This window comes from Scleropages formosus, chromosome 8, assembly GCF_900964775.1.
Source record: "Scleropages formosus chromosome 8, fSclFor1.1, whole genome shotgun sequence".
In the NCBI taxonomy this organism is placed as follows: domain Eukaryota; kingdom Metazoa; phylum Chordata; class Actinopteri; order Osteoglossiformes; family Osteoglossidae; genus Scleropages; species Scleropages formosus.
In genome coordinates this window covers 6,306,030-6,331,252 of record NC_041813.1, presented here as the reverse complement: position 1 = coordinate 6,331,252, position 25,223 = coordinate 6,306,030, and the positions used below count along the sequence as shown (strand labels likewise).

Genomic DNA, 25,223 nt, shown 5'->3' with positions numbered 1-25,223 from the left:
AGTTCGCTTGCGCGTGAGCTGCGGGACCGGCTGATTTCCGCTTCCGGTTCCGGCGCCCAGTCTGCGCGAGCTGGCGAAGATGGCGGCGGCCGAGACTGATCGCGAAGTACCGTCCGCTCTGTGTAGCGAATTCCTGGATTTCTCGCCCAGGGACACGGCATCGGTAGGCGACAGCAGGCACTTTCGAAACAGCCGGCTCTGTTGTGCAGTGACAGTCGGAGGGGGAGATTGAAGGGCGCCCGTGGCCAATTAATATTGGCTTTTTTTCTCGGGCCGACTGTTGATGTGATCGCGGCCCGCAGCGCTGGATCTGTGGTTGGACGAGCGAGTCAGGAGTTAGACGGAGCCCCTGCGAACAAGCTCGTTTCTCCGCCGATACTCTTCCTCCTGTACTTTCGTCAGTCTCCACACGATTAACTTGGCGTGTAGAAATATCTTGCTGTTGTTATAGTGTTAAAGCTGGAAAACTGGCCGCAGTACTAGCGCGTCCGACTCAGCCGTGTTTTTTCACTCTGTCCGCAGCGAGAGGCACAAAAACACGACGCTTTTTCATCACTAACGGCCGACGTAGTGCAGTAAGACATGATGGTTCTCGCACAATTAATAATTACTCAAGTCCAGCGTTGAAATATATATATTATAGGCTGTTGTTAATATAATTTTCAAACACTTTTTCCTGCGTATAAAGACTGCCTGACAAATCTGAGTTTTTTTTTTTTTTAAATTGAGCCCTAGATCGTAGATGTTCTGTTCAGCCCACGTCAGTCTGTCAGACTTATAAGGTGTGTGTCGTGTATGTTTTGTGTGTGTGTGAGAGAGAGAGAGAGAGAGAAAGCAGTTGTGCTCATCTCCCGGATTATAACACTTTAATTTTAAATGAGCTAACTGACTGAGAGACAACACCCATTTTCTAATCATCATGTGTATTAAAGACACCTGCTAGTGTGTTATACAGTGGAGTTTGAGGAGAGCATTTATTTAAACACACTTTGTTGTCTGTATTGGTGTGTGGGGTTTGTGGTTATTCAGTAGTTGCTAGGACATGACAAATCCAGGTTATTCATTGGGTGTTTGTCCAGGGTTAGTCTGCAGGTTTTTGTTTATTTTTATATTTACTTATTTAGCTGATGCGTTTCTCCAAAGCGAGTCAGAATGTTACGGTTACCATAAAGCTTACAACTCTTTACCCATTTATTTTGCTATGTAATTTTTACTGGAGTAATTTATGGTAAGTACCTTACTCCAGTGTACTATGGCTGGAGGTGGGAATTGAACCTGCAACCTTTGGGTCAAAAGGCTGTAACTAACCACTATGCTACCAGCTCTTCCTTTGCTTTTGTTGTGGTGCAGTCAAGTGTGATGTCTTTTTTTTTTTTTTTTTTTTTTCTTCTTAATGATTTCTCTACAAAGCTTGCCAGGGTATGTAGTTTTGTATTTGCTCTTTAAGTGTGTTTTATGTAATGTGCTGTATTGTAGTAATTTTCATTGTGTTGTGTTTTGATGGCTTTTTTTTTTTTTGCCTTGGTCATCTATTCTTGTGGAGTGTTATTTGCATCAGTCTGAATGCTGGATGTGCTGTAAAAAGAAGGCATTTTAAATTTCATTTACATAGTGTGTAAGTGTGTGTCCGTCTGGTGTCCCGTCCTTGGCGTGTCCCCCCTCCCCCTTCGGCCCTGTGCTCTCAGGTCCCCCCCATAGTGTGTGAGTGACACAGAGGGAGTGTGTTTCACTGATGTATGGATGAGTGATCCGTTGAAGTAGTGTCTGGTGAAAAAGGTGCGTGGGCTAGTAACACTACATAGTATCCATTGTTAGTTGCTTTGGAGAAAAGCATCTGCTAAGTGAATAAATGTAAATGTGTTGCCGGGTTAGGCTCCAGCTCGCCGCAACCCCGCTCAGGATAAGCGGTTCTTGGCAATGGACGGATGGATGGAAGTGTGTGTCCGTCTTTTGTATAGGAGAGTCAGGGCCAGTAGCGATTACTCTGGACTCTTAATGCTTGAAATGTCACTGAGCAGGATGTGTTAGGGTCTTTGTGTATCCCAGTCAGTGAGTTCTGTTTTTTTTTTTCTTTTTTTTTTTTTTTAAACTTTTATTTTACCAATATGTCAACAAGGAGCCCAAATTTGGATAGCTGACAGAAGTTTTGTGACATGAAAGCAGCGCTACTTTTGTTCTTAGATTAAATGTCTCACCTGGTGACATCCCCCTAACAAGGCATCGACGCACTTCAGATATACATTTCCCAGTGGATGCCTTCCTTTGGGAGCTCTGACATTTTACTGACTTCAAGATGTGACATGGCAGCCCATGATTAGCTGATCGTTAGATAAAATGACCCCGCTATGTGTATTTCCTTTGTCACTAATTTCTTGGTGTCTGCAGTGAACGTAAGACCAACATGACAGCCAGTTAACTGTATTTGTTAAATGATGACCCAAAAAAGCAATGATTAGCTCACTGGCCACTTATGCAGTTAAGTTAATGTATAATGTGGTATTCCCTGTGATATAAATATCAATTAATCTGGATAAATAGGTGAAACCAAAGTTAGCACAGACATTTTGGCCAAAAGTGCAGTGTTCTGGCCTTTGTGTTTACGATTTGAATTGACCCACTGAAAGCCCTTTGGCTGTTTTATGTGACACATAATCTATCATAGAACTGCATGACCATTTTCAAATTAAATGATAGATCTAGGCTTTAATAGTTTATGCCCTGATTATGTCTCGTATAGTCTAGGGTATTTAAACTGTGCATTAATATTTTACCCATTCTTATCATGTTTCATTTTTATAATTTAACACAACAACTAAAAAAATGACGTCTTGAATAACCTTCATTGCTTTCTTGTACATAGCCAGCTGTCTGCCAATCTTCCTATTTTCCAGCTACCATCTGGAGTCACTGCTGAATTTGATCTCTTCTGATGAAGGGCATTTCCATTTGTTGTGGTTGAAACTGAAACCCGGGAAGCTACTGCTGACCCATGTTAATCAAAAGAGAATTTTGCACTATTTACAACCTTCCCTTGTAGACCAACAATGGCATTGGGAAATATATAATTTTTTTCCATGCAATGGCATCATTATTCAGTAGAAGAGATTATTTTACCAGTTACCAAATTTTCCATTCACAACAATTATTTTATTCAATGCCTACTATGTGTTTCACTCTGCAAAGCAGGTGGACATTATGCATCTTCCATAACAAAACTAAATACTGTACATGCTTCCTACTTCCTGTCAAATTCTGTCTGAAATCACAATCAATTATGGTAAGCCTAACTCACAACCGAAATATCACATTCAGTGCTAACTTTTACAAATAATATATTCCTATAAATGTTAACTTTTTTTAATCATATAAACAGCTTCTATAAAATGAGTTCCCTTAAGCTACTGTGAATAGTTTGTATTGTAGTTTGGGCCTGAAATGACACAGTCCAAAAATGAACACTGTCCTGTACGATTCATATTTTTACTAATTTGGATAAGTGATGAGTTCAATAATTTTTACAAATATTTGGGAATATGTTGTCATTGTCATGCTTAAATATTTTATGTCCAATTTCAGGTAATGTTTTTTTCCCCAGGAACCAGTAGATTTTTTTTTTTTTTTTTGCATAAGAATGAATGTTTATTCAATCCCCAATAATGAATTAACCTTGTTAGCTGAGGGATGACTGTATCTTGATTGGTTGTCTGATGACAGCGCTCAGGTTTGCTGTCCATGAGACATGGAGGAAGCGTTATGTGAGCTGAGTCTGAATGGGAGGGGAGGACAGTTGTATTCCTCATGCCTTTTCTGCTGTCCTAGTCAGCCAGTTCCCTGTCTCTGTGTTGACAGAAATGGAGTCATGCGTCCGATTTCCATAGAACAGTGTACCAGCACCTGGCATGCTACGTGCCCAAAATCTATTGCCTTGGGCCCAACTTGAACCCCCAGAATGAGGAGCTCCTGGCCCAACTTCTTCTGCTGGCACCCTTGGAGTGGTATTTATGTGATGAGGACCCATCCGCAGGCCTGGCCAAACTGGAGCAGAGTAACCAGCCGTCCCAACTCTGTGGCCACGTCTTCAAGGTGGGCGAACCCACCTACTCCTGCAGGTAAGGCCGAGTTCCCACCCAACATTTCTTTACCTTTGTCCCACCAACCATCTTTTTTCGATGGTGTAGGTCAGATCAATTATTGGATCACCTTGCAAAGAACGCACCATAAGCTTCTTAGAAGGAAGTGTGCGAGACTTTGGAATGAGTCCTTACACAGCCGGTGTGTTCCTGTATCTGGGCCCTGCCCCATAGCTGCCTCAAGTCTGGCATGCGGTTCTACGGCTACAAACTACACCCTGACGTAAAGGATTATAGAATGGGGTCACTAGGAGCAGCTCCTAGGAATCCTGGCAAAAAGGCTAAGTTGCAAAGCATGCTGCTGCACAGCAGAGAATTGTGATGGCAACTGGGTCAGTTGATTTGCCTTAACTCCTTCATGTTGTTCCATGTCTAATACATGCAGAGATAGTGATAATGAGGGGATATAAAATAAGAATTAAAACCTTGGTCCAAGGACTGCTTTTCTAGCTTGTTGATAGGTGATTGTACATGACACACATTAAACACAAGTGTGGTACTGTAATGCAATATTAGTATAATACGGTTATGTTAGTAAAAGGAGTGTGAGAGTGGATTATCTTATGTAGGGTCAATGAAACATCTGCTATGAAAATAAGTATCTTTGGGTTTTTGCTCTGAATTTTTTCTGAATTTTTTGACTGTGCATTTCATTACATGATTGCAAATCTTGTGCTCTCATGAGCTCTTTGTTTCTCTGTTTTACTTTTAGAGAATGTGCTGCGGACCCCACCTGTGTGCTTTGTATGCAGTGTTTCCTGGGCAGTGTACACAAAGAGCACCGCTACAGGGTAGGAGGAAACATACTAAATAGATGTTTAGCTGACACAATTTGCACCTTATACTTTTGCCAGTTTATACTGCTTGCTAAGGGATTTTACAGTAGAATTCCTTTGAGGAGTTTAATTGAGAGCCCTCAGATTACAAATCCTTGTCCACTTGTGGTTTTAGTGCTGCAGATTTGTGCTTAAGGAAAATACATTTGGCATGAAAGGAGAAGAATGGCTACATCCTCCATGCTTTGTAGAAGTCTTCCCTGGGGTGCAGGTGTCTTCCTGTCTTGCAGGCTATGCTGCTGCTGTACATTTGGGGTAATGCATAGCATATGGGTCCTTGGCTGCTGTTGTTGGAGCTCTGGGCTAGATCAGGGTAATCCTGTTCCGGGCAGCAGCTGTCACAGGTGGTTGTCCTTACTGTATTAGGTCACTCTAGTGCTATGCCAGAGCCATCTCGAGTGCCTTTCCAGTTGGGAACCTCTTAATATGTCTGGTTTTCACAAAGTATGATACACTGTTATACAGCATAGGTTTAATTTCTGTGTTGTTGCGCAAGGTTGGTGCCACTGAAGGACAACATTGATCACCTTCTAAACTGCTAGAAGTTTTTAGCCGTGAAATTTGATTGCTCTGCTCCCTTTCAACTCTGTGGTGGAGCAGTAGGTAGCATAATGATTACAGTTGCTGCCTAGAAAAATGAAGGGCCCAGATGTGAATCCCTGTTCCTGCCATAGTACTCTTTATCAAAGTAGTGACTTTAAAATTGCTCCTGTAAAAATACTCAGCTGTGTAGTTGGATAATCAATAATTCTGAATAGGTTATTACTGTATGTTTTGAATCACATTGGGCCAAGTCCAGTTAAATAACAATAATAGTACTTTTAGATGAGGGCGGTTTGAATTTTTAGAGTTAGTGCCTGAATATTGTGGTCAAGAGCTTTCATTTGTACTGAATGGTTTATGTGTTTATGAGGGGCATTGGTCTGACCACTGTGCCTATGTTTACAGATGACAACCTCTGGAGGAGGGGGATTCTGTGACTGTGGGGACACTGAGGCCTGGAAGAAGGGTCCATACTGTCAGAAACATGAGCCTAACATCAGTGACACCTCACAGGAGGTGAGTGGGAGAGTTCTGATTTTGAATGTTAAGACATTCTCAAATGCTGGGGGGTCAGGATCTATTCATAGGGAACTGGGTTTTCAAAACGAAGAGTCACGATTCAAAATTCTTCACACCTGAAGCTTTAGTTTACGGAAACTCTACAAAGTACTACTTGTAAATTAGCTATAACCCCCCCCCCCCCCCCCATTAATGTTGTCATTAAAATTTACTTTGGACATCTTGTAACAAAAGTATTATGTGAGTTTGTTCAGAAGTTAGCTAGGAAAGCTATCCATTTTGAAATATAAAAAATTGGTTTTCTTTTTGGAGGCTGTTGTCAGTTAATTGACTTCTCTATGGTGGTGTAATACAAGATCTTACTTTGTTTCTGGATTATAAACCCTAGTTTTATTATTAGCATTTGAGACCACTTTTTTTGATTGCCTGCTGCTGGAGTCTTATTCTTTCATGCTGGTATGCAGGACCCTCTGGCTCATCTTTCAAGTGACATGATCGCTCGCACCCGCAGCATCTTCTCTATTGTGCTCAAGTACTCTGTAGATATGCTCACCTGGGAAAAGGAGGATGAGCTCCCTTCTGGCCTGGAACCACTGTATGTACCATGTATCCCTAAGTTTCTTGTCAAAACTTGCACTTAAAAGCTTTATGGCATGTCAAGGTTGTTATAGTACAATGAGTAATATAAGCTTGATAACAATGTGGAGAACTAGCTCTTGATATCGAGTACTGTTCTAGGGAACGAGGGGACACATACTACTGCATGCTGTTTAACGACGAGGTCCACACCTACGAACAAGTGATCTATACCCTTCAGAAGGCTGTCAACTGCACCCAGAAAGAGGCTGTCAGCTTTGCCACAACCGTGGACAGAGATGTAGGTAGTCGTGTAGTTGGCCTTTACTTTGGGTCACATGGCAATCGGCATCTTTTCTCTTTAGTCACTGTTTCTCGAAATGCAGCAGACCCAGTATATAAATGTGAGCAAAACAGCATCCAAACTTGATTTTTATGGATTCTCGTTGTATGAATGCAATTTCCAGGGTCGCAAGTCTGTTCGCTATGGCGACTTTCAGTTCTGTGAGCAAGCCAAGTCAGTCATTGTGGTGAGTGTGCGGAAGTGACCTGCTCATTACTGTGTGGTTTGAGCCTGAGCAGAAAGGCATAATCATCCAAACTGCGACTTGTTAAGATCTGTGTTTGTGTACTGTGCAGAGGAACACCAGTCGGCAGACCAAGCCCCTGCGTGTGCAGGTGATGCACTCCTCAGTAGTTGCCCACCAGTGCTTTGCCCTCAAAGCTCTTGGCTGGCTGAGCCACGTCATTGGGTACTCAGGTCAGTCTTTTTCAGTCCACCCCTTTCTCTCGCTGTCCACTTCCACAAGCTGCCTAAAATTTTTACGTTGTGGTTTTGGGTTGACTTTGACTACTGCCTTGCCTCTTCGCACATGCAGTGTAAAGTCTTGTCTTTCGCATATCCTGGTAGATGCCTTGAGGAGAATTCTGTGCCAGGTGGGATTGGAGAAAACCTTAGAAGGCGAGAACTCCTCCCTGGTGGACACCCTCATGCTTTGTGACTCCAAGATGTGGAAAGGTGACTCTGAGACATGTACCCTCATTTCCTTCTCAAAACACAACACAGAGATGCAGTCTGTATTGTTGGATGAAGCAGCACTTCCCATTCTGTGACACTGGAATATAATTCTGTTTCAGCTTTCAAACAGTAGGGTTCAAATGGAATAACTGGATTTTGATGACATACATTTGCACATCAATATAAAAAAAAAAAACCTGGTTTTTCTACAGGTGCAAGGAATGTCTACCATCAGCTCCTAATGAGCAGCCTTCTCATGGATCTGAAGTACAAGAAGCTGTTTGCCATCCAGTTTGCAAAAGTCAGTTCTCACAACAGTTTGTGGTACTGTGGCTTTATGTGTGTTTCTGCATGTAAAGAATTGTTGTTTTGAACTTGTTTGAATTAGCAAGAAAACTTGTTAATCTCTGGTTTCAGGAATGTAAAGCCACACTGCTGCTGCTCTTATTTGCCACTGAATTTGTTCAAACATTTAGAATGTGATTGCAGTTTAGAAGGAATTTAACAGGTTTGGGACTCCTAAGGATGATCCAGGTCCTCTTACTGTCTTATTCTTGGCCTTGTAGATAGCTGCCTTTAGAACATTTGAGTTCATATGAACATTCAACCTCAGTGTTCTCAATAATGTTTGAGATGCCCTCCTATAAATCCTGCAAAGTTCCTACTTAGACTCCCTCTGAGCAGCCTCTCATGACAGCGCTTATAGCAAGATGGGCGCCGGATAGTTGCAGTGAACTGGTAGGGCAACAGTTTACCGCTGAGCTGGAGGCGAATCATCCCTCCCCCCTTGTTGTTTAGAATTACCGGCGCCTTCAGACAGATTTTATGGAGGACGATCATGAGCGTGTAGTATCAGTGACCTCTCTGTCTGTCCAGCTCTTCACCGTCCCTACTGTGGTGAGTACGCAGCCCCCCACCAACACACACACACAGCCTTGTTCTTCTGCCTCCTCCCTCCATTAGAATTATGAGCGCTTGCAGAGCGACTATGTGAAAGACGACCACGACAGAGAGTTCTCGGTCACGGACCTCTCAGTGCAAATGTTCACAGTGCCTTCCTTGGTGAGTGTTTGGATGTGGGAGCGGGATGCATATTGCAAGCAAGTAGTTGTAGAGTGAGAACTGGTAACCTTCAGCATTGATGGAGATCTTTACCACTAAACTCTTGCAGTTAAATAGTATCTTTATATTCACACACGGTGTCTGTGCATTTTGTTTTAGGTCAGCAGGGCCATCTAGATATATTTCTTTAATTTGCATTACACCAACTCTTTGCTGGATGTGCATCTGTATTCATTAGCGATACAGATGCACCAGTGTGAATAATTTTCCTCTTGCAGTAGTCTACAAAGCAGTTTTAGGGTGTATGAGTTCAGAATTTTTGATAAAAGGACCATTGAATGAAATGCAGCAAATGGAGGACATTTGGTCTCAAACTCCAGTGTGAAAGTGACCATCTGCCCTAATGCCCATTTCTTTTTCAGGCTCGTATGCTGATCATGGAGGAGAACTTGATGACCACCATCATTCGAACGTTTGTGGACCACCTGCGCCACCGTGACCAAAGGGGCCGCTTCCAGTTTGAACGCTATACCGCGCAACAGGCCTTCAAGTTCCGCCGTGTCCAGAGCCTCATTGGAGACCTCAAGTAAGTGTGTATTTGTGTGTTAGAAGGGACCCATTCACTACTATCAGCTCTAAATGAGTAGGTGTGCTTAGTTATAGGGTTTTATTGAAGCTGGAGGTGAGAATGAATACATGAACAATGGGCTGGAAGAAGTGACTGAACACTGATGTGCTAAGGTGTGTGTCAACAGGTATGTGCTAATCAGCCGGCCCACAGAGTGGAGCGACAAACTCAGGGAGAAGTTCCTGGAGGGGTTCAGTGCCTTCTTGGAGTTGCTGAAGTGTATGCAGGTAACTCAGTAATTTGGTGCACTTTGGAGAGGAAGGGTTCTCTCCAGTAATGAAACGTCTGATAGCCTTTTCTTCCCCAAAGGGCATGGACCCAGTGGTGCGCCAAGTGGGTCAGCACATTGAAATGGAGCCAGAGTGGGAGGCAGCTTTCACATTACAGATGAAGCTAACACACATCATCTCCATGATGCAAGAGTGGTGTGCCTCTGATGTGAGTTATGGACCCCAATTCCCACACACTAATCTGTGAACTCAAACTTTCTTATATCTGGGAACTTTTATTCTGCTGAACCCACATTTGACATTATCCTAATCCTTTATTCTGCTCTCAAAGCAGTACTCCCAGTAAAGAGATTGATCCATCTGCACCCCCGTATACTTTCGTGCCGTCAGTATACCTGCCTTTATAATGCATACATGTATGTGTTTGTATATTTCTATTAAGGAGAAGGTGCTGGTTGAGGCCTACAAGTTCTCTTTGGCCGCTCTGACCCATTGTCATGGCGGGTTCACTGATGGCGAGCAGCCCATCACACTGAGCATGAGTGGGCACTCGGTGGACACCATCCGATACTGTGTCTCCCAGGAGAAAGTCAGCATTCACCTGCCGGTATCTCGCCTGCTTGCAGGTGCGCCACAGATCCAGCTTCACACCATTTGTATTTGGGGGTGGGTGGGATGTGTGTTCAGAACTGAATCCATGTAACGGAAGTCATATCAAAACAAAAGCACTCTTTCAATTTTCAGTTGATTTCTCCTGTTAATGGTTACAACATAGCCCCATGTAGGGCCTTCAGTGTTTTAATTGTATAATGTAAAGTTACTGATCCAGTGCACTTTAAAACCAGTGTCAAGGTTCATGTACATCCAGGTAGTGGATGAAAGTAGAAGGTCACATCAAGACTTGCATAGTTGGTGCAGGCTAAAGAGAATTTTTTTAAAATGTCTTAGGGGTACCAAAATATTACAATAGCCAGAATGGCTGAGGGAAGGGTGGATTAGTGAACTGGTGTGGGATTTGCTGTCATCACACCTCATGGTGTGGTGTCTCTTGACTGGCCAACATAACTTTATGCACCTACTTGAACGAGGAACATCAGTGCAGCAGGTAGAAGGTAACAAACTAGGTTTACTTGAGAGTCACATGTCTGTAGCCATGTCTCTTTCTCTTAATGCATAAATTGTATTTTTGCTGAGATGTATGTCACTTTGGACAAAAGCATCTGCTAAATGAATAAATGTAACATGCTGTGTTGGATATCTGCATTCTTATGCAGCTGTAAAACTAATTATACCCTAATTGAACCTCAGGGCCTGTATTTCGCCATGACATTTACACAGGCCTGAGCCCTGAATCAAAACTGCTTGAAAGCCATGTTACACCCCAGCAAAGACTTGTTGGTCTGAGAGTTAAGTAGATGTTGAATCTTCTTTCTTCAGGTTTGCATGTTCTCCTCAGTAAGACGGAGGTAGCATACAGATTTCCTGAACAGTTACCTCTGGTAAGTAAACAAATTGCCTGTCATTAAAGGCCACCACCTCTATTACAAAACCTTTGCCCGGTATAGTTTATCTGCTTCTGTGTTGATCTTTCTTTTTCTTACTGAATCTTCAGATTCTTGACTTTACCCCTCCTCTCCTCCACAGAGTGAGCTCAGCCCCCCCATGCTGATCGAACACCCCCTGCGCTGCCTTGTACTCTGTGCTCAGGTGCATGCTGGGATGTGGAGGAGAAATGGCTTCTCACTGGTTAATCAGGTAGGAGTGTTGATGACGTGTCAAGGTCTTGAGTGTTTTCTTGGTGCTACACGCTTTAATATTATATAGGGAATGTTATATTAACAGGACATTTAATTTCCACTTGCTCAAAAAATGCACCCTCAACTGTTGTCTCGTTTGTGCACCTCCAGATTTATTACTACCACAATGTGAAGTGCAGGGTAGAAATGTTCGACAAGGACCTCATCATGCTGCAGGTGCGTTTCTCACAGCCATTGGCCATGTCCTCTTCTGCAAGCAACTACAGATACGTTCACCTGCTCATCGGCACCACAATATGTTTGTACCCCAGGCTGGTGCTTCTATGATGGACCCCAACCACTTCCTGATGATTGTCCTTAGCCGCTTTGAGCTCTATCACATCTTCAGCTCCGCTGATTATCGGAAGAGATACAATCGGGAGAACGCTAACAAGGTGCCCAAATATTGATATCTATTTCCTATATCTCCACATGTCTAACTTCCTATAGCCTTAGTGTGTATTTCCATTATACTGCAAAGGCTGTTTGGTACACATGAAGTAGTAACTCTGCTGGATTATCTGTATGTTTGTTGCAACATCTTCATAAGGCTATCTAGCTTTGTAACCAGACTCCTCTCAATTTCACTGTCAGGATATCATTCAACAGAACAACACACTGATTGAGGAGATGCTGCACTTAATAATGATGGTTGTGGGTAAGTGTCTATGTGTTGTTTCTCCTCCCTTCCACATTTTCGCCTGTGTATTTGTTTTCCTAATCTTGCAGCCAAACTTGCCATAATTAATTATAAAAAAGACTCATGCTCCTGGTTTTTCCTTATTTTATTTTTTTGGGTTGGTGTTATAGCAGTTGTTGATTTTATTAGTTAAAATTCTGGAGTCCTCACAGTTATAGAAAAACAAATGTGCGTGCATGTATACAAAGTCAGTCTGTGTGTTCATTTGTTTTTAAGGTGAACGTTTCGCTCCGGGCATCGGAATGGTCCAGAGCTGTGACGAGATCAAGCGTGAGATTATCCACCAGCTATGTATCCGTCCCATGGCCCACAGTGAACTGGTGAAGGCACTGCCTGAAAATGTGAGTTGACCAGCTACTAAGTGGATTTTATCACAAGTTGTCTCAATGCCCTTATGCATTTGCATCCTTTATCATAGTTAAATCTGATGTCCACCAACATGAAAAGTACTTGAAAAGCTGTGAAGAAGGGAAATGAATTATCACTGTCCCCTAATTAATTCTGCTATAGTCTATGAATGAGTCCCTCATTTTGACCTTTTGCAGTTCATCTGTACCTTTGTGGTGAACCTAAATGACTTCAGAATCACCACTGTCAGCTTTCTCATTGACTCTGATGTTTCTACAGGAAAACAAGGAGACTGGGATGGAGAGGGTCATCGACTCTGTTGCCTCATTCAAGTAGGTTTAGGCTGTATTGCTTCAGACTGTTTTCCTGGATTAACCCCTTCCTCCGTTTGTCTCTTCTGAAGATGTTTGACCTCTGTTATTACAGGAAGCCAGGAGTAACAGGCAGAGGCCTATATGAGCTGCGTCCAGAGTGCGCCAAGCAATTTAATCTTTACTTCCATCACTACTCCCGTGCTGATCAGTCAAAGGTGAGTTTGTGCCTCCTTATTACAAGCTTTCTCCTGGCCTCCTATTCAGTGTTTTAATTTCTTGGATTGAAACTTTTTCCCTGATATTTCTCCCTTTATGTTTTGTATAGGCTGAAGAAGCCCAGAGAAAGCTTAAGAGACAGAATGGAGAAGATTCAGGTATAGAAACATGCTTGGTGAATATTTGTCACACCTGCTCATAAAGTGGAAAAATTAGAACTGTGTGGTGGTGTATCCATTCTGGGGGTGATGATTATCAGAAAAGTTACACGTTAACACTTATTGACAATTGTGTGGATTCTGTTGTATGATGTATAGTTCCTGAGTCTATTGGCACTGCAAGACTAATCCAGGTGAAATTATCTAGTGTATCTTATTGTGTTGCTGCCCTCTTCGTGCTGGTTGCAGCTCTGCCACCCCCGGTATTGCCGCCCTTGTGCCCGCTCTTTGCCAGCCTGGTTAACTTGCTGCAGTGCGATGTACTGCTTGCCATGCTCGGAACTGTGCTGCAGTGGGCTGTGGAACCCAGCGGGGGTCACTGGTCTGAATCCATGCTGCAAAGGGTGAGTTAGTGTGTTGTGTGCACCCGCGTGTGCACAGACATTAGGGTGAGACAGCATTTTCGCATCTCTTACCTTATTTTTTTCTGTGAATGAACAGGTTCTACACCTCATAGGGATGGCTCTTCTGGAGGAGCAGCAGCAGCTGGAGAATAGCATTGAGGAAAATGATGTTGGATTCAACTTCACCCTCAAAATCTCTCGTGAGTCCCAGATATCCATTTGTTCGTTGGCTATGCCAGTGATGGGCAAAATTGAAGTAGCTTTACCAAGTCTTCCTCACCCTTAAACATACTCTCCTACACCACATTAAACTCTCTATCCCATGCTGCTGTGCACAGACTCAGTTGTGCTGCATAAATAATGTCATTCTGTTTTTGGGACTGTAGTGTAAGGATGAGGCTTTTTGAGTGATTTCTGCAATTGGAGGTATTGTGACTTTAGTCAAGACTGCCTCCTTTCCTCCAGGGCCTGGAGAGGCCCCCAGCAACACCCCCAGCATCCTTGCCCTCCTAGAGACCTTGCAGAATGCCCCCCACCTGGAGGTGCACAAAGACATGATACGCTGGATCCTGAAGGTATGACAAATACTTCGTTCTTGAAGCAAAGTGCAGTGCATCCTGCGGACACCAGGAGGCAGAATATATCCTTTTTTTTTTTTTTTTTTTTTTTTTTTTTTTTTTTCTCTCCCCCCCTCCTCCCCCCCCAATGGCATTTAGCTACCTGCTACCTGACACATGCAGATCCTCTATTTGAATGCAGAGGCTTATTGTATGCAATTTAAAACTTTTCCATATGGGATTTGGGGCACTTAAAGACTTAAAATCTGGCATAACTTAGTGTCCAGGTGTCTGGATATCACAGGGTTGGGTAGTAATTTTGATAATTGAATATGTGGACAAATGGATATGGGTATATGTAGGGAAAAATTTGAAGTTTGCAAGCAACAGGTTGGTTTAAGTAATATTATTATTATTTCTGGATTTTCATTTTTTGTCCTAAAGCAGTAACAACAATACTGTGTTTAAGAGGAGGTTTTCAGGTTAATAAATTTGAAGAATGTGAAGTGACAAAAATAGACAGTGATTTTCTGAGACTTCAGCAGCGTTTGTGTTTTGTGTCCCCCTGTAGACAGTGGCTGCTATTAAGACAATGCGGGAGCGTACCACTACCGCCCCAGAGACGGACGCTGTCGGCCAGAGCCAAGAGGAGGTATGTGCTGATGGCGCTGAATCAGTGGTCTGCAGCATGACAGCCAATGTAGTCACTGTGTGGGCTTTCAACTATAAAAAGAGCTGGTGTTGTGACTGCAGACAGTGCGGGACAAGGACAAGGCAGAGCGCAAGCGCAAGGCAGAGATGGCACGGCTGAGGCGGGAAAAGATCATGGCCCAAATGTCTGAGATGCAACGCCACTTCATCAATGAAAACAAGGAACTATTCCAGCAAAGCCTGGAGGAGCTGGAGGCTTCTACCTCTGCTTCACTAGAGCACAGGTAGTTAGTTCTTGTGCAGCGGACCTCACTACTAGTACTCTTTTTGGCAGAAAAAGCTTTGCATTGAAAACTAGCACATGGCTCTCTGTTCAGCGTTAATCTGGCCATTTCCTGTGACTGTAGGGAAACTGGTGTTGTTTCAGGAAATGGTGTTTATTTGAAAGCTAAGATTAAGCGGTACTATTTTTGGTTAATATTGTTTGCCTTTTGCTGCATATGTTGCAATGTTAGAAATTTTTATCCATTTTTTTTGCTTGTGGATATTTGTTGTTCTTCAAAGCCCTACATCCCCGGACACTGCGTCGGTATGTGTGGGACCCCGGCGGAGCCGGCCAAGCGAAAAGCGGCTTGTTGTGACTTGCATCCTGTGCCAGGAGGAGCAAGAGGTCCGGGAGGATGGGCGTGCCATGGTGCTGGCTGCCTTCGTACAACGCTCCACCGTCATGTCGAAGAACCGCCGGAGGCCTTCACCCAACCCAGGTAGGCATCCACTGTTAATCTGTTTCAGAACCCTCAACCTTCTGTTTCTCTCTTGTAGATGCTATTCTGTAGCATGGAGCTGTGTGGCCTTGTGATTATGGCCTCATTCCTGCCCGAGTGTCCTTCCCGTTTATGTGTTAATCGTGCTTGTCACGCTTCCTGTTACAGAGCGCTACGACCCTCTCTTTATGCACCCAGACCTCTCCTTTGGCACCCATACAGGGAGCTGTGGCCACATCATGCACTCCCACTGCTGGCAGAGGTGAGCGGTGTGGATGGCACTACATAGCTGTAACTGTAGGGACAAATGAAACATGAGAACACAGAGGAAAGGATTCTAGACTTCAGAGCTAGAAAACAAGAGGAGCAGGCACTGGTGTAGCATGTGGTTTTCTAGGTAGAAAATGAGTTCTGACGTGGTACACAGAGGAGCCTAGCAGTGAGTGGACTACAGTGACCTTATGAGGATCTCTCACCCATTCCACCAGTATCTCTAACAGCCCTGCTGATGTGTTGTGGTCCTCTAGGTACTTTGAGGCAGTGCAGGCCAAGGAACAGAGACGACAGCAGCGTCTCCGTGTTCATACCAGCTATGATGTGGAGAATGGCGAGTTCCTGTGTCCACTGTGCGAGTGTCTCAGCAACACAGTCATCCCCCTCCTGCCGCTCACAAGGGGCTCAAAGAGGTATCACACAGCAACTGTCCTGCAGTCATCAGACCTTGCAATGTAATTTTCCATAAACCCACAGAAAATACAATAACTGTGTGGAAAACAGCAGGCTTTCTTGTTATAAAAATTATACTTCTGTTATCTTAAATGGGCACTTTTGGATAAGGATGTTAATTTGCAGTTCAGCTGACATTTTTTATATGAAATTTTTTCTGTCTTACTAGCAGTGACCATCCTGGTCTTGGGCAGTGGCTGGGGGTAATAGGTCAGCAAGTGAAGGCATTGCACTCAGCTCATAAGAAGCTCAAACCTGTTGGTGAGTCTGAATTTCCTGTTACTTACCCAAATAAGGTGTTACTTGCCTTGTTACAGAGGCCCTGGAACTGAATCTGAGATATTTGTATGTCTATGTACAAGATGTTCTATTTGTCTTCAATTGTGGAGTACTGATGGTTGTGGGTAATTGTAGATGCTGGAGCTGTAGATGAAGCTGACAGAACGGACGAGTCTCCTCCTCCAGATGGCTTCAAACCCAACTATGTTCCAAAGTAAGACCCACTGAGATACTCAAAGCTCATTTTGTGACACTGGTTGGTTTTATTAGTGACCTTGGTCCATTTCAGACTCTGGCTCCAGTATAGCTGGTCTGATTACTGCTCTTGGTGTTCTTCAGCTGATGATTCTTCCTGGAAATTACAAGTCTTTGTTTCCCCAGGGACCCTTACTCCAGCAGCATAAAGGAGATGCTGACCACGTTTGGGACAGCAACATACAAAATTGGCCTTAAAGTTCACCCCAATGAGCAGGATCCTCGGGTGCCCATCATGTGCTGGACCAGCTGTGCCTACACTATCCAGTCCATCGGTGAGCCTTATCCAACAGCACTTGTTCTGCCCCCAGACCACTGTTGCTTACTAATATAGACCATTTAAGTTTCTTCATTCTTTTACTCCTTTGTAGGCAGTGTAAAGGTGTAAGCAGTGCATTTTTATTGTGATTTTACTGATTGTATTAGATTATGTATAGTGACATCTATTAAATGTACTCTTTGCATGTTCCAGAGCGACTGCTGGTGGATGAGGAAAAACCTTTATTTGGCAGCTTACCTTGCAGACAGGTAACAGACTAGTGACAATGTGTGAGGCCGAGTAGGATTGCCCTCTCTGGAGGCAGAATGGGAGCAAAGACGAAAAGCCTATGTCTAATAAGACGGTGCAAGTGATGGTCCTTTCCTGGTTTTGGGACCCTAATCCACCTTGTGCCGTTTCCTTTTTTCAGGATGATTGTTTGCAGTCACTGATAAGGTTTAGCTCTGCTTGTTGGACCACATCATCGCTCCCCTCGGTGCAGAACCACTTCATTAGACTATTAGCAGGTAGGCCCTGTAGTTCATAAACCCCCAGAATGATAGTTTAAACTAGACTGAATCATCCCATTTGAAAATGTGACATGTATGTTTGATCCTTTTGAATTGACTCTTAATTGACCATTACATAACAATCTTAACAGTAAAAATTAACTCCAGTTTTCCTGTACACTTATATACAGAACAGGTGGTTCTCTACACCATCTGAATATGAAAATGTTGAAAAATAAACGCACAGAATATTGAAAAATTCTGAAGTTAGTACTGATACCACATGATCACAGTAACGGTAGAAAACAGGTTTTTTTTTTCATGGCTGAATGATCAGGACATATTTCCTTTACCACATGGAAAGATGGTGAGAAACCTTTTACTCAGAAATTTTCCTTTTATTACCTTCATGAGTGTAAAATAAAGTACAGGGTGTTGCAGACAGAAAATAACACAGCTGAAGCTGACATAATTCACCATTAATAGTCTGTCTTGGAGAGATCACAGGTAATCAGTCTAGCATCTGTGGACAAATAATGTCCATCACAGCATTAAGGATGGCAGTGTACTATATTCAAATCAAGTATTAGTCAGATCTTAGAATCTGAGATTTAATTTGAGCAGAAATATTTTCTAGTGTTGTACAACTGTTTAGAAATGTGGTATGTGTGACTTGTCATTTTAATAAATATAGGTAATTGAATTTATTTTGTCTTAGATTGGTGAAAATACTATAGCTTACCTTTAGAACATAAGGAAAACTGTCTCCGTTCTCACTATTCAGAAAGACGAATGAAGAAATGAGTGTCGCGGAAATCTCATAGCAGTTTTGTTAAAGGTTTTTTTTAAAAAAAAAAAAAAAAAAGTAATCTTTTTTCAGTAATGTAATGTTTTGAAGTATTTCAAATAGCTTTTTGCGCAGAGTATGACTATAGCGTTCAGGTTTACTTCTTAAATAGTTTGTGATTCTTCTCCATTTATGTCAGGGCACTATGGTAAACCTATATTTGCACTTCCTCATCATGTGTCATCTCACTACATCACACTGAGCTACATCAGATCTTTCTGCACTACCTGTGACCTTAGCTTTTTCCTGCAGTTAAACAGTGATGTCGCGTTTTTATGTGGTGCAGCTGTTCAATGCACAGGTTTACTCTGGTGTGCTGGGGGATTGTGTTTCTGCAGCACTAGTTCCAGACCCGCAAGGGGAGAGCCACCCTAGCATCTTGGATGTGGATATGTTCCACCTGCTGGTGAGTCCTCCTCTAAACCTGACCTGCATACCCATTTCTGACTACCAGGTTTGAGGCTGTGGGCATTCAGAAGGCTTTATATACAACCCTATCTCAGTAACCCACTTGCATTCGACACTTTCATTGCTTTTCCTGGAATGAGTGTCTCCATCCTTGTCCTGCATCTCTGAACCAACCCCTTTTCTCTTGCTGTCCCTTGGTACACAGGTGAGTCTGGTACTGTCCTACTCATCGGTACACTGCCAGGACTCCTCCGGACTCAATGTTGATAGTGCCCAGCAACACTTCCTCCAGGTGGTCACTCTGGCACATGTGGTCCAGGTCCTTCTCACCTCCATACCAGGTAAGAACATGTGACACCCCCCCCCCCCCCCCCTGCTTTTGTTAGAGGTTTTTACTGTTGTTAACCCATATCCAAACACTAAGCTGCTGAATGTCTCAGGAAGTATTTTAACCTAAGTATGCGCTCACAGCCGAGACAACAATGGACCAGGAGACTGGAGCGGGGAGCAGTGAGGAGGAGGCAGCTGTCTGCCTCCTCTATGGCCTCCTTAGGAGACATCTTGTCAGGTAGGAGAACCCGGAGTTCCTTGATGACTGAGGGAACATCATATATGGCAGTGCTAAGAAGTTCCAGTGCTCAGTGTTCTGTCCACCCTGGCTGTGTTTTCCCTGTAGTCATTATGCTGGTCCCAATGTTAAGTCATTTTTTTCATGTTAGTACAAGGATAACAGGTGATTATCAGTTAAATTTCAGCTTCAGCACGTGCTTTTATAAAGAGAGAGGTTCTGATGACCTGATCTGACTGAATAAAGTGTGAAAACTGTGTGAAAGTCTGTGTGACACCCTTCCACAGCCGCGTGTGGGTTTCTCTATACTAGTACAGCAAAAAGTAGTGACTTTGTGTTTACAGTGACCTGTATGAAGTCACCTCTGGCTGGCACCTGTGGCGCTGTGTTAAGGCAGGTGTGCTACCATACCTGAGGAGTGCAGCTTTGTTCTTCCACCACCTGAATGGGGTGCCTGCCCCTCCTGAGCTGCATGGTAAGAGTAGCACAGCATACCTTTCATACACACTGAGCCTTAGTGAACACTTCCATAAAGAATACAGAGTTTCATATCCTTCTCAGTTCCCCTTCTCTCTAAAACTCCGCAGCCCAGGGACCTGGTCATTGGGAGCATTTATGTGCATACCTTGGTCTGCCATCCAACCTGCTGCAGCTGTACAGCAGTTATCAAGATCTCATGGGCCCCCTTTGTCAAGGGTACTATGCATATCTACTCCTTAGCACCAGCCCATACCCCCTGCGTAAGCGCAGCATGGCTGATTGGATGTGCTTGATTGAAACCTTGTTCATATCTCCTCCTCTCTTGTAGGTGGTGCTCTCATCCAGGTGTACGAGAATGTCTCCATGGAAGTGGTCCACTTGTGAGGTCAGTTCTGCCCTTTCAGACCCTCGTAGACATGTAGCTGCTCTAGACTACAGAGTGGTGTGAAACGGCAAGTTGTTGTGCTTTGTATTGACTGAGTTTTTCGTTCCCCAATCTCAGCTTCCCCCGGGAGTCTAATCGACTGATTGACCTTCCGGATGACTACAGCGCTCTCATCAATCAGGCCTCTAGCTTTACGTGAGTGTTCTACATCGTACTGGTGCAGTTTAACATCTGTTGGTGGTGCTGGTTTGCTAGTTGAGAATCAGCATCTGTTGCCTAATTGTGGGATGGGACAGTTAGTGAAAATTCTGGCCTTTTCCTCAGGTGCCCAAAATCGGGTGGGGATAAATCCCGTGCCCCCACACTGTGCCTAGTGTGTGGCACCATGCTGTGCTCCCAGAGTTACTGCTGCCAGGCAGAGCTGGATGGCGAGGATGTCGGGGCTTGCACAGCCCACACTTTCACCTGTGGGTCCGGTGTTGGGATCTTCCTCAGGTAGCCTTCTCCATCACAATTTTGACTTTGCTCCTACCAAGCTGCTACATGTAGTACATAATGTTATATCTCCAGTTTTGACTCACTGCCACCATCCCTGATGTCTAGGGTCCGAGAGAGCCAGGTGTTGTTCCTGGCTGGTAAGACAAAGGGCTGTTTCTATGCTCCACCCTATCTCGATGACTATGGTGAGACAGACCAGGGCCTTAGGTGAGTGGATGTGTGACGTGTAAAGGTTCACCTAAATACATCATAATTACCATAGCTTTATAAATAAACTTCAGTTGTGTTTTGTTAGAAATTTTCAGCAACACTTTTTTCCCGCAGATTATTTTTAAGTGTTTTTTCTTCACTTGCCTATTTTCTTAAAAAAAAAAAAAAAAAAAAACTCTGTTGCGGAACAAAACCTGTTTCCACTTGCTGTCACACTCACGTAATTGAAGTGCCTTGGTTCAAGTCACTTCAGTGCCTATCGTTTCTGGTGTTTGTGATCAAGGAGAGGAGAGAAGTTGTACATATTTAAGAAATACATTGGTCAAAAATTGAAGTTTGTGGAAAGACGGCATTTGAGTAATTTTAATTGCAATTAGTTTCAACTGTAGTGTAGTTAGTAGTTAAAAATTTTAAGCATTCTTACGTTTATATAGCGTTTAAGAAGGGTCTCAAAATGCATCTCTTTTGAACTGACTTCTCGTGATTTCGCAACAGCTCTTTAATTTCGCATCTCTGTCATGATTTCCTTTGTGTTTCCTTTTAGACTCAGTTCTATAGGCAGCTGCTTGTGTCATTTGCAGCAACATGAATGGTTGTCAAGCTGTGGTTTGAAGGTCGTGTCTCCATTTAAAGTGCTCAGTCACAAAATGCACTGGGTTTATTCTGTGTTTTGTGTTGCTTTGGAGAAGAACCTCTGTCGAATGAATGGAATATATATTTTGGCTCCAAAAACGTTTACGGAACCTAGGCTATAAATTGACGGACATCAGTATTAAACTTCGGTTGTGACTCAGTTGTGAAAAGGATTTTGGTTTTAAAAGCAAGCGAGTTAAGAATGGACTTCCCGTACGTTTTGTTTCTAAGTTGAGGAGCCAGTCTATGGTCACAAGATTATGAAGTTATGAAGCCTGTAGTGCAACATTTCACACATTTTTGCTCCTCTTTCTCAGACGGGGTAACCCACTGCACCTGTGCAGGGAGCGGTACAGAAAAATCCAGAAGTTGTGGCGTCAGCATGGTATCACAGAGGAGATTGGTCATGCGCAGGAAGCCAACCAGACCCTGGTGGGCATTGACTGGCAACATTTGTGACACCATACAGTGTTGTTCAGTGCACACGAGCCTCACTCAGCAGGTGTCACACACCCGTTCAGACTGGATTTTGGCTGCACAAGCCCACTTTCTGGGTAGGTTGTAAAGACAGAGGTTGCTATGGCAAGCTGGGCCCACCCCTATGCCCTTCCCTTCCACATCTGAAAGGAGAATGCATGTAAATTTCCTTTTTTATTTTGCTGTTCTTTCTGGCAAAATGGCTTTCCCCTTTCTTGAAATTTAATATATGAAGTGTTTGGCCATGCGTTCAGCTGCAAGAGACTGGTTCAGATGCTACACAAATACCAACAGTAACATTTCTGTATGAATGGTATTTCATTTGTTTATTCCTATATAATTTAATTATTTGAAGTTAGGTGGCTTACGTCATGAGTTATTTACTTCAGTTTGCTTTAAATGAAACAATACTTGCTGTTTTTATGTTGTTTTTTTTTTTTTTCTCTTTGTGCAGAAGTCTGGTTTAAAGGTAACTATCCCCTCTATTAAGAACGTTGATCTGACCATAATGATGCCCGCTTTTGGTCAGCATGTGTGTGTATGCAGCCTGCCAAGAGAGAAATGAGTTGCAATATTAAAATGCGTATTTATTTTAAAGGAGCTCAGAACGCAAAACATTAACTATATACAATTTAAGACAGAAGTCTGGAAACCCGCAACAGCTCATGTATTAAGTGTGCGTGTGTGTTTTCATTATAGGTGTGAATGCACATGACAGACATGGCTTCTCAGTCTTCTGAATGAGGATGTGCACTTGGTTGCTCACTTGTTTTATTTTAGTGCGTGTGTTTGAATGATGTGAGAGGTGCCACAGTACCATGGCCTCCCTACAGGCGCCATAGTCACGCTGTTACAAGGTTTGGAACTGTGCGCTCATGTGTAGAAAGTCCTTGACTGCCACTTAGTCACAAAATGACTTGAACCAGGTACAGCTTGAAGTAGAATAATTTCAAAAACTGCATCATCACCCCCTGTTACTTTAAATGTTTTGTGTTGATTGGCAACTTCTGAGTAGCTGTTTACTTGGCTGAAAGTTTGCGTGTACATTTCTGAATGTTTTCAGACTTTTGTGCAAATATAATTCACTAAGTAGGGGTCTTCAGCACGAAATTCATTGTGAAATCAAATATGAACAGCTTCTTCCCGAGTGCAGAACACCTTCCCAGTGAGAGCAATATGCCGACTGATAGTTTTTTGGTGGTGATTTTGTTTCGCATTGACTCTTATTGCTTTACACAACGTGAATTTCATGATCAGACGACATAATTGTCCATAGACCATCCAGGAATTCAAGTACCAAGAATCAGGCAGCAGCATGACTGGAAACAATCCCATAGCGATAAATACATGCTGTATGGGTCTAAATAAACTCCTTGGTGTAGCAGGATGTGTGTGTGCTACACTCAGGTACTTCCTCTCCTGGCCTCCTCCAGTTTTTCCTCCTTTCTCTTGATCCCCCTACAAATCTCGCCCCCCCCCTTGACTTTCCCACTAGCCTTTGCAGTCTTCTCCCCAACTGCCCACTCCATACTGTGACAAACTTCCAATATCAAGGAAATGTTGTTATATGTCATGGGCAGACTTGTTAATATGTGAATTCTTGTATAAATGGGTACATTGTACTATATTGTAAAACAGAAATAAAAGCAGTGCAGAAAAAGGAATGCGTTTTTTTTTTTTGTTTGTTTTCTGTCTTTTTTTAGGCCGTGCCGTCCCAGTCGTGCTTGATCAGGTTATGTGAGTGACCTCAGTCACCCCGGTGCTGTTGGCGGGATCGCTCTCCCTGTTGCCCCAGTTCCGGTGAAGCTCGATGTGACCCATCACCTGAGCCTGTGGGGATTACACTTATCCTGCAGACAGAGGGCTTCACCTTTACATAGTTGTATGGGGGATTATAGCCTCAGGAAGATTTAAAATTATAAGGTGACCTGGTTAATGGCGTTTGCAAAGCCAATTGTGTAACGGAAAGGATAGCATATTTAATTTTGAGTACCTTAACCAATTTTTTTTCTGTCCAGTTTTGTTTATTATAAAACCTGTTTCAAACAGGAAGCATATTTCTGCATAATCTGATAGTGTTGGATATTGATATTGCTTTACTAGTACAGGCCCGTCGGTGCTTCCTACGGGGCACCGGCCCTCCTCACAACCCTGTGTAATTCAAATTGGAAATTTTCCTGCGTCAAAGTGGCCCATCTCAGAACGTCATGTGACAGGAGCCTAATCTGTCCAACAAAGCAGCTTAACTGTCTTTATCTCCCCAGGTGCTGTTTATGTACTCTGGGCAGACAAATTAGAAGAAAGTTGCCCTCTTCTCTGCTAAACGCACAAGTTCTTTAGGTCTTTATAACTAGTCAGACCTTTTTCTGAGTTCTCATATCTTTCCCACTGTTCCAAACCTTCACCCATTCAGTGCCTCATTCCCTCTCATAATTTGTTTTAAAACAAGTGTCAAAATTAGGTTACATGTCCAGTTTGATGTGTGGCCATCTAAAACTGGCTAGCTTTTCCAGTTACACCTAGTTTGACCAACTCTCACGCAGGAAGAGATCCATGTATGGCTCTGTCCTTGCTGTGTCCTTATAATAACCGCACCCTAATTCATCCAGTTGTGTGATAGCAGTAAATTGTGTAAAATCTAAGAAATCAAATAAGTTTAAGGAGCTTGGTCAGTTTATATGTCTTGATGGTAAATATCAGTAAGATTTTGTTATTGTACAGTTACCCTGCAGTAGACAGTCTCCACCAGACCTCCCTGCGGTAGGAAATCCTCCCACTACAAGCCCTGATCCTGCCAGGCAAAGCAGGTCTCCAGCTGAGACCTTAACCTCCCTCTGTCCCTATTTCTCTGTCCCTCTGATCCTATTCTGTGGGACTTCTTGGCCCCTGCCGCCTACATGGTCCTGCGGTGCAGGTATGTGTTTCAATCAAGACTGTCAGTAAAGACCGGTTTTCTTTAGGTAAACGGATTCATTGAAAGCTATAAATACAAATGATTTGTTTAGAGTTCCTGAAATGTGCGTCATTAATTGCACTCATTTCCATGTGCTCATCTCATGGCACAGAGATTGGTTTCTCAGTCATAAGGTTTCAACAACTTCTAATCCAAGAGCGTGACTTGATCAGCAGGAGTACAACACCGTTGTGGACCATGCACATTTCCCAGTCAAGGCTACCTCCTGTAAGGCTCTTTACCATGTTTACATAAACCACTAACAGCTTTGTGTTCACTTTTACCT

General features: G+C 43.2%; 1 protein-coding gene across 2 annotated transcripts; it reads left to right on the top strand.

Annotated features, from left to right (window-relative positions):
- Positions 1 to 44: 44 nt before the first annotated feature.
- On the top strand, positions 45 to 23,635 carry ubr2 (ubiquitin protein ligase E3 component n-recognin 2). 2 transcript variants are annotated; one of them, XM_029254221.1, is made up of 47 exons: positions 45 to 163; positions 3,850 to 4,109; positions 4,843 to 4,921; positions 5,915 to 6,025; positions 6,493 to 6,623; positions 6,767 to 6,905; positions 7,072 to 7,134; positions 7,244 to 7,364; positions 7,515 to 7,622; positions 7,835 to 7,923; positions 8,586 to 8,684; positions 9,107 to 9,270; positions 9,440 to 9,539; positions 9,622 to 9,750; positions 9,985 to 10,168; positions 10,980 to 11,041; positions 11,187 to 11,297; positions 11,450 to 11,515; positions 11,611 to 11,733; positions 11,933 to 11,996; positions 12,255 to 12,379; positions 12,666 to 12,718; positions 12,813 to 12,915; positions 13,026 to 13,074; positions 13,324 to 13,478; positions 13,576 to 13,678; positions 13,944 to 14,053; positions 14,607 to 14,687; positions 14,789 to 14,970; positions 15,251 to 15,450; positions 15,619 to 15,712; positions 15,978 to 16,136; positions 16,346 to 16,437; positions 16,591 to 16,669; positions 16,837 to 16,985; positions 17,183 to 17,238; positions 17,400 to 17,496; positions 18,664 to 18,731; positions 18,939 to 19,074; positions 19,205 to 19,301; positions 19,646 to 19,776; positions 19,889 to 19,997; positions 20,110 to 20,166; positions 20,284 to 20,361; positions 20,491 to 20,661; positions 20,770 to 20,871; positions 21,825 to 23,635. In XM_029254221.1, the coding sequence occupies exons 1-47, from the start codon at positions 80 to 82 to the stop codon at positions 21,964 to 21,966; spliced, it is 5,265 nt and encodes a 1,754-aa protein (XP_029110054.1). In that variant the 5' UTR covers positions 45 to 79; the 3' UTR covers positions 21,967 to 23,635. The 2 variants fall into 2 exon arrangements, with proteins under 2 accessions (XP_029110054.1, XP_018580611.2); XM_018725095.2 differs by lacking the exon at positions 8,586 to 8,684 and adding an exon at positions 8,421 to 8,519.
- The last annotated feature ends 1,588 nt before the right edge of the window (positions 23,636 to 25,223 follow it).

Coding starts and splice junctions, on each gene's coding strand:
- ubr2 (XM_029254221.1), top strand. CDS start 80: ATGGCGGCGGCCGAGACTGATCGCGAAGTACCGTCCGCTCTGTGTAGC. Junction 9,751..9,984: donor AAGAGTGGTGTGCCTCTGAT/GTGAGTTATGGA, acceptor ATTTCTATTAAG/GAGAAGGTGCTGGTTGAGGC. Junction 19,075..19,204: donor CCTTCTCACCTCCATACCAG/GTAAGAACATGT, acceptor ATGCGCTCACAG/CCGAGACAACAATGGACCAG.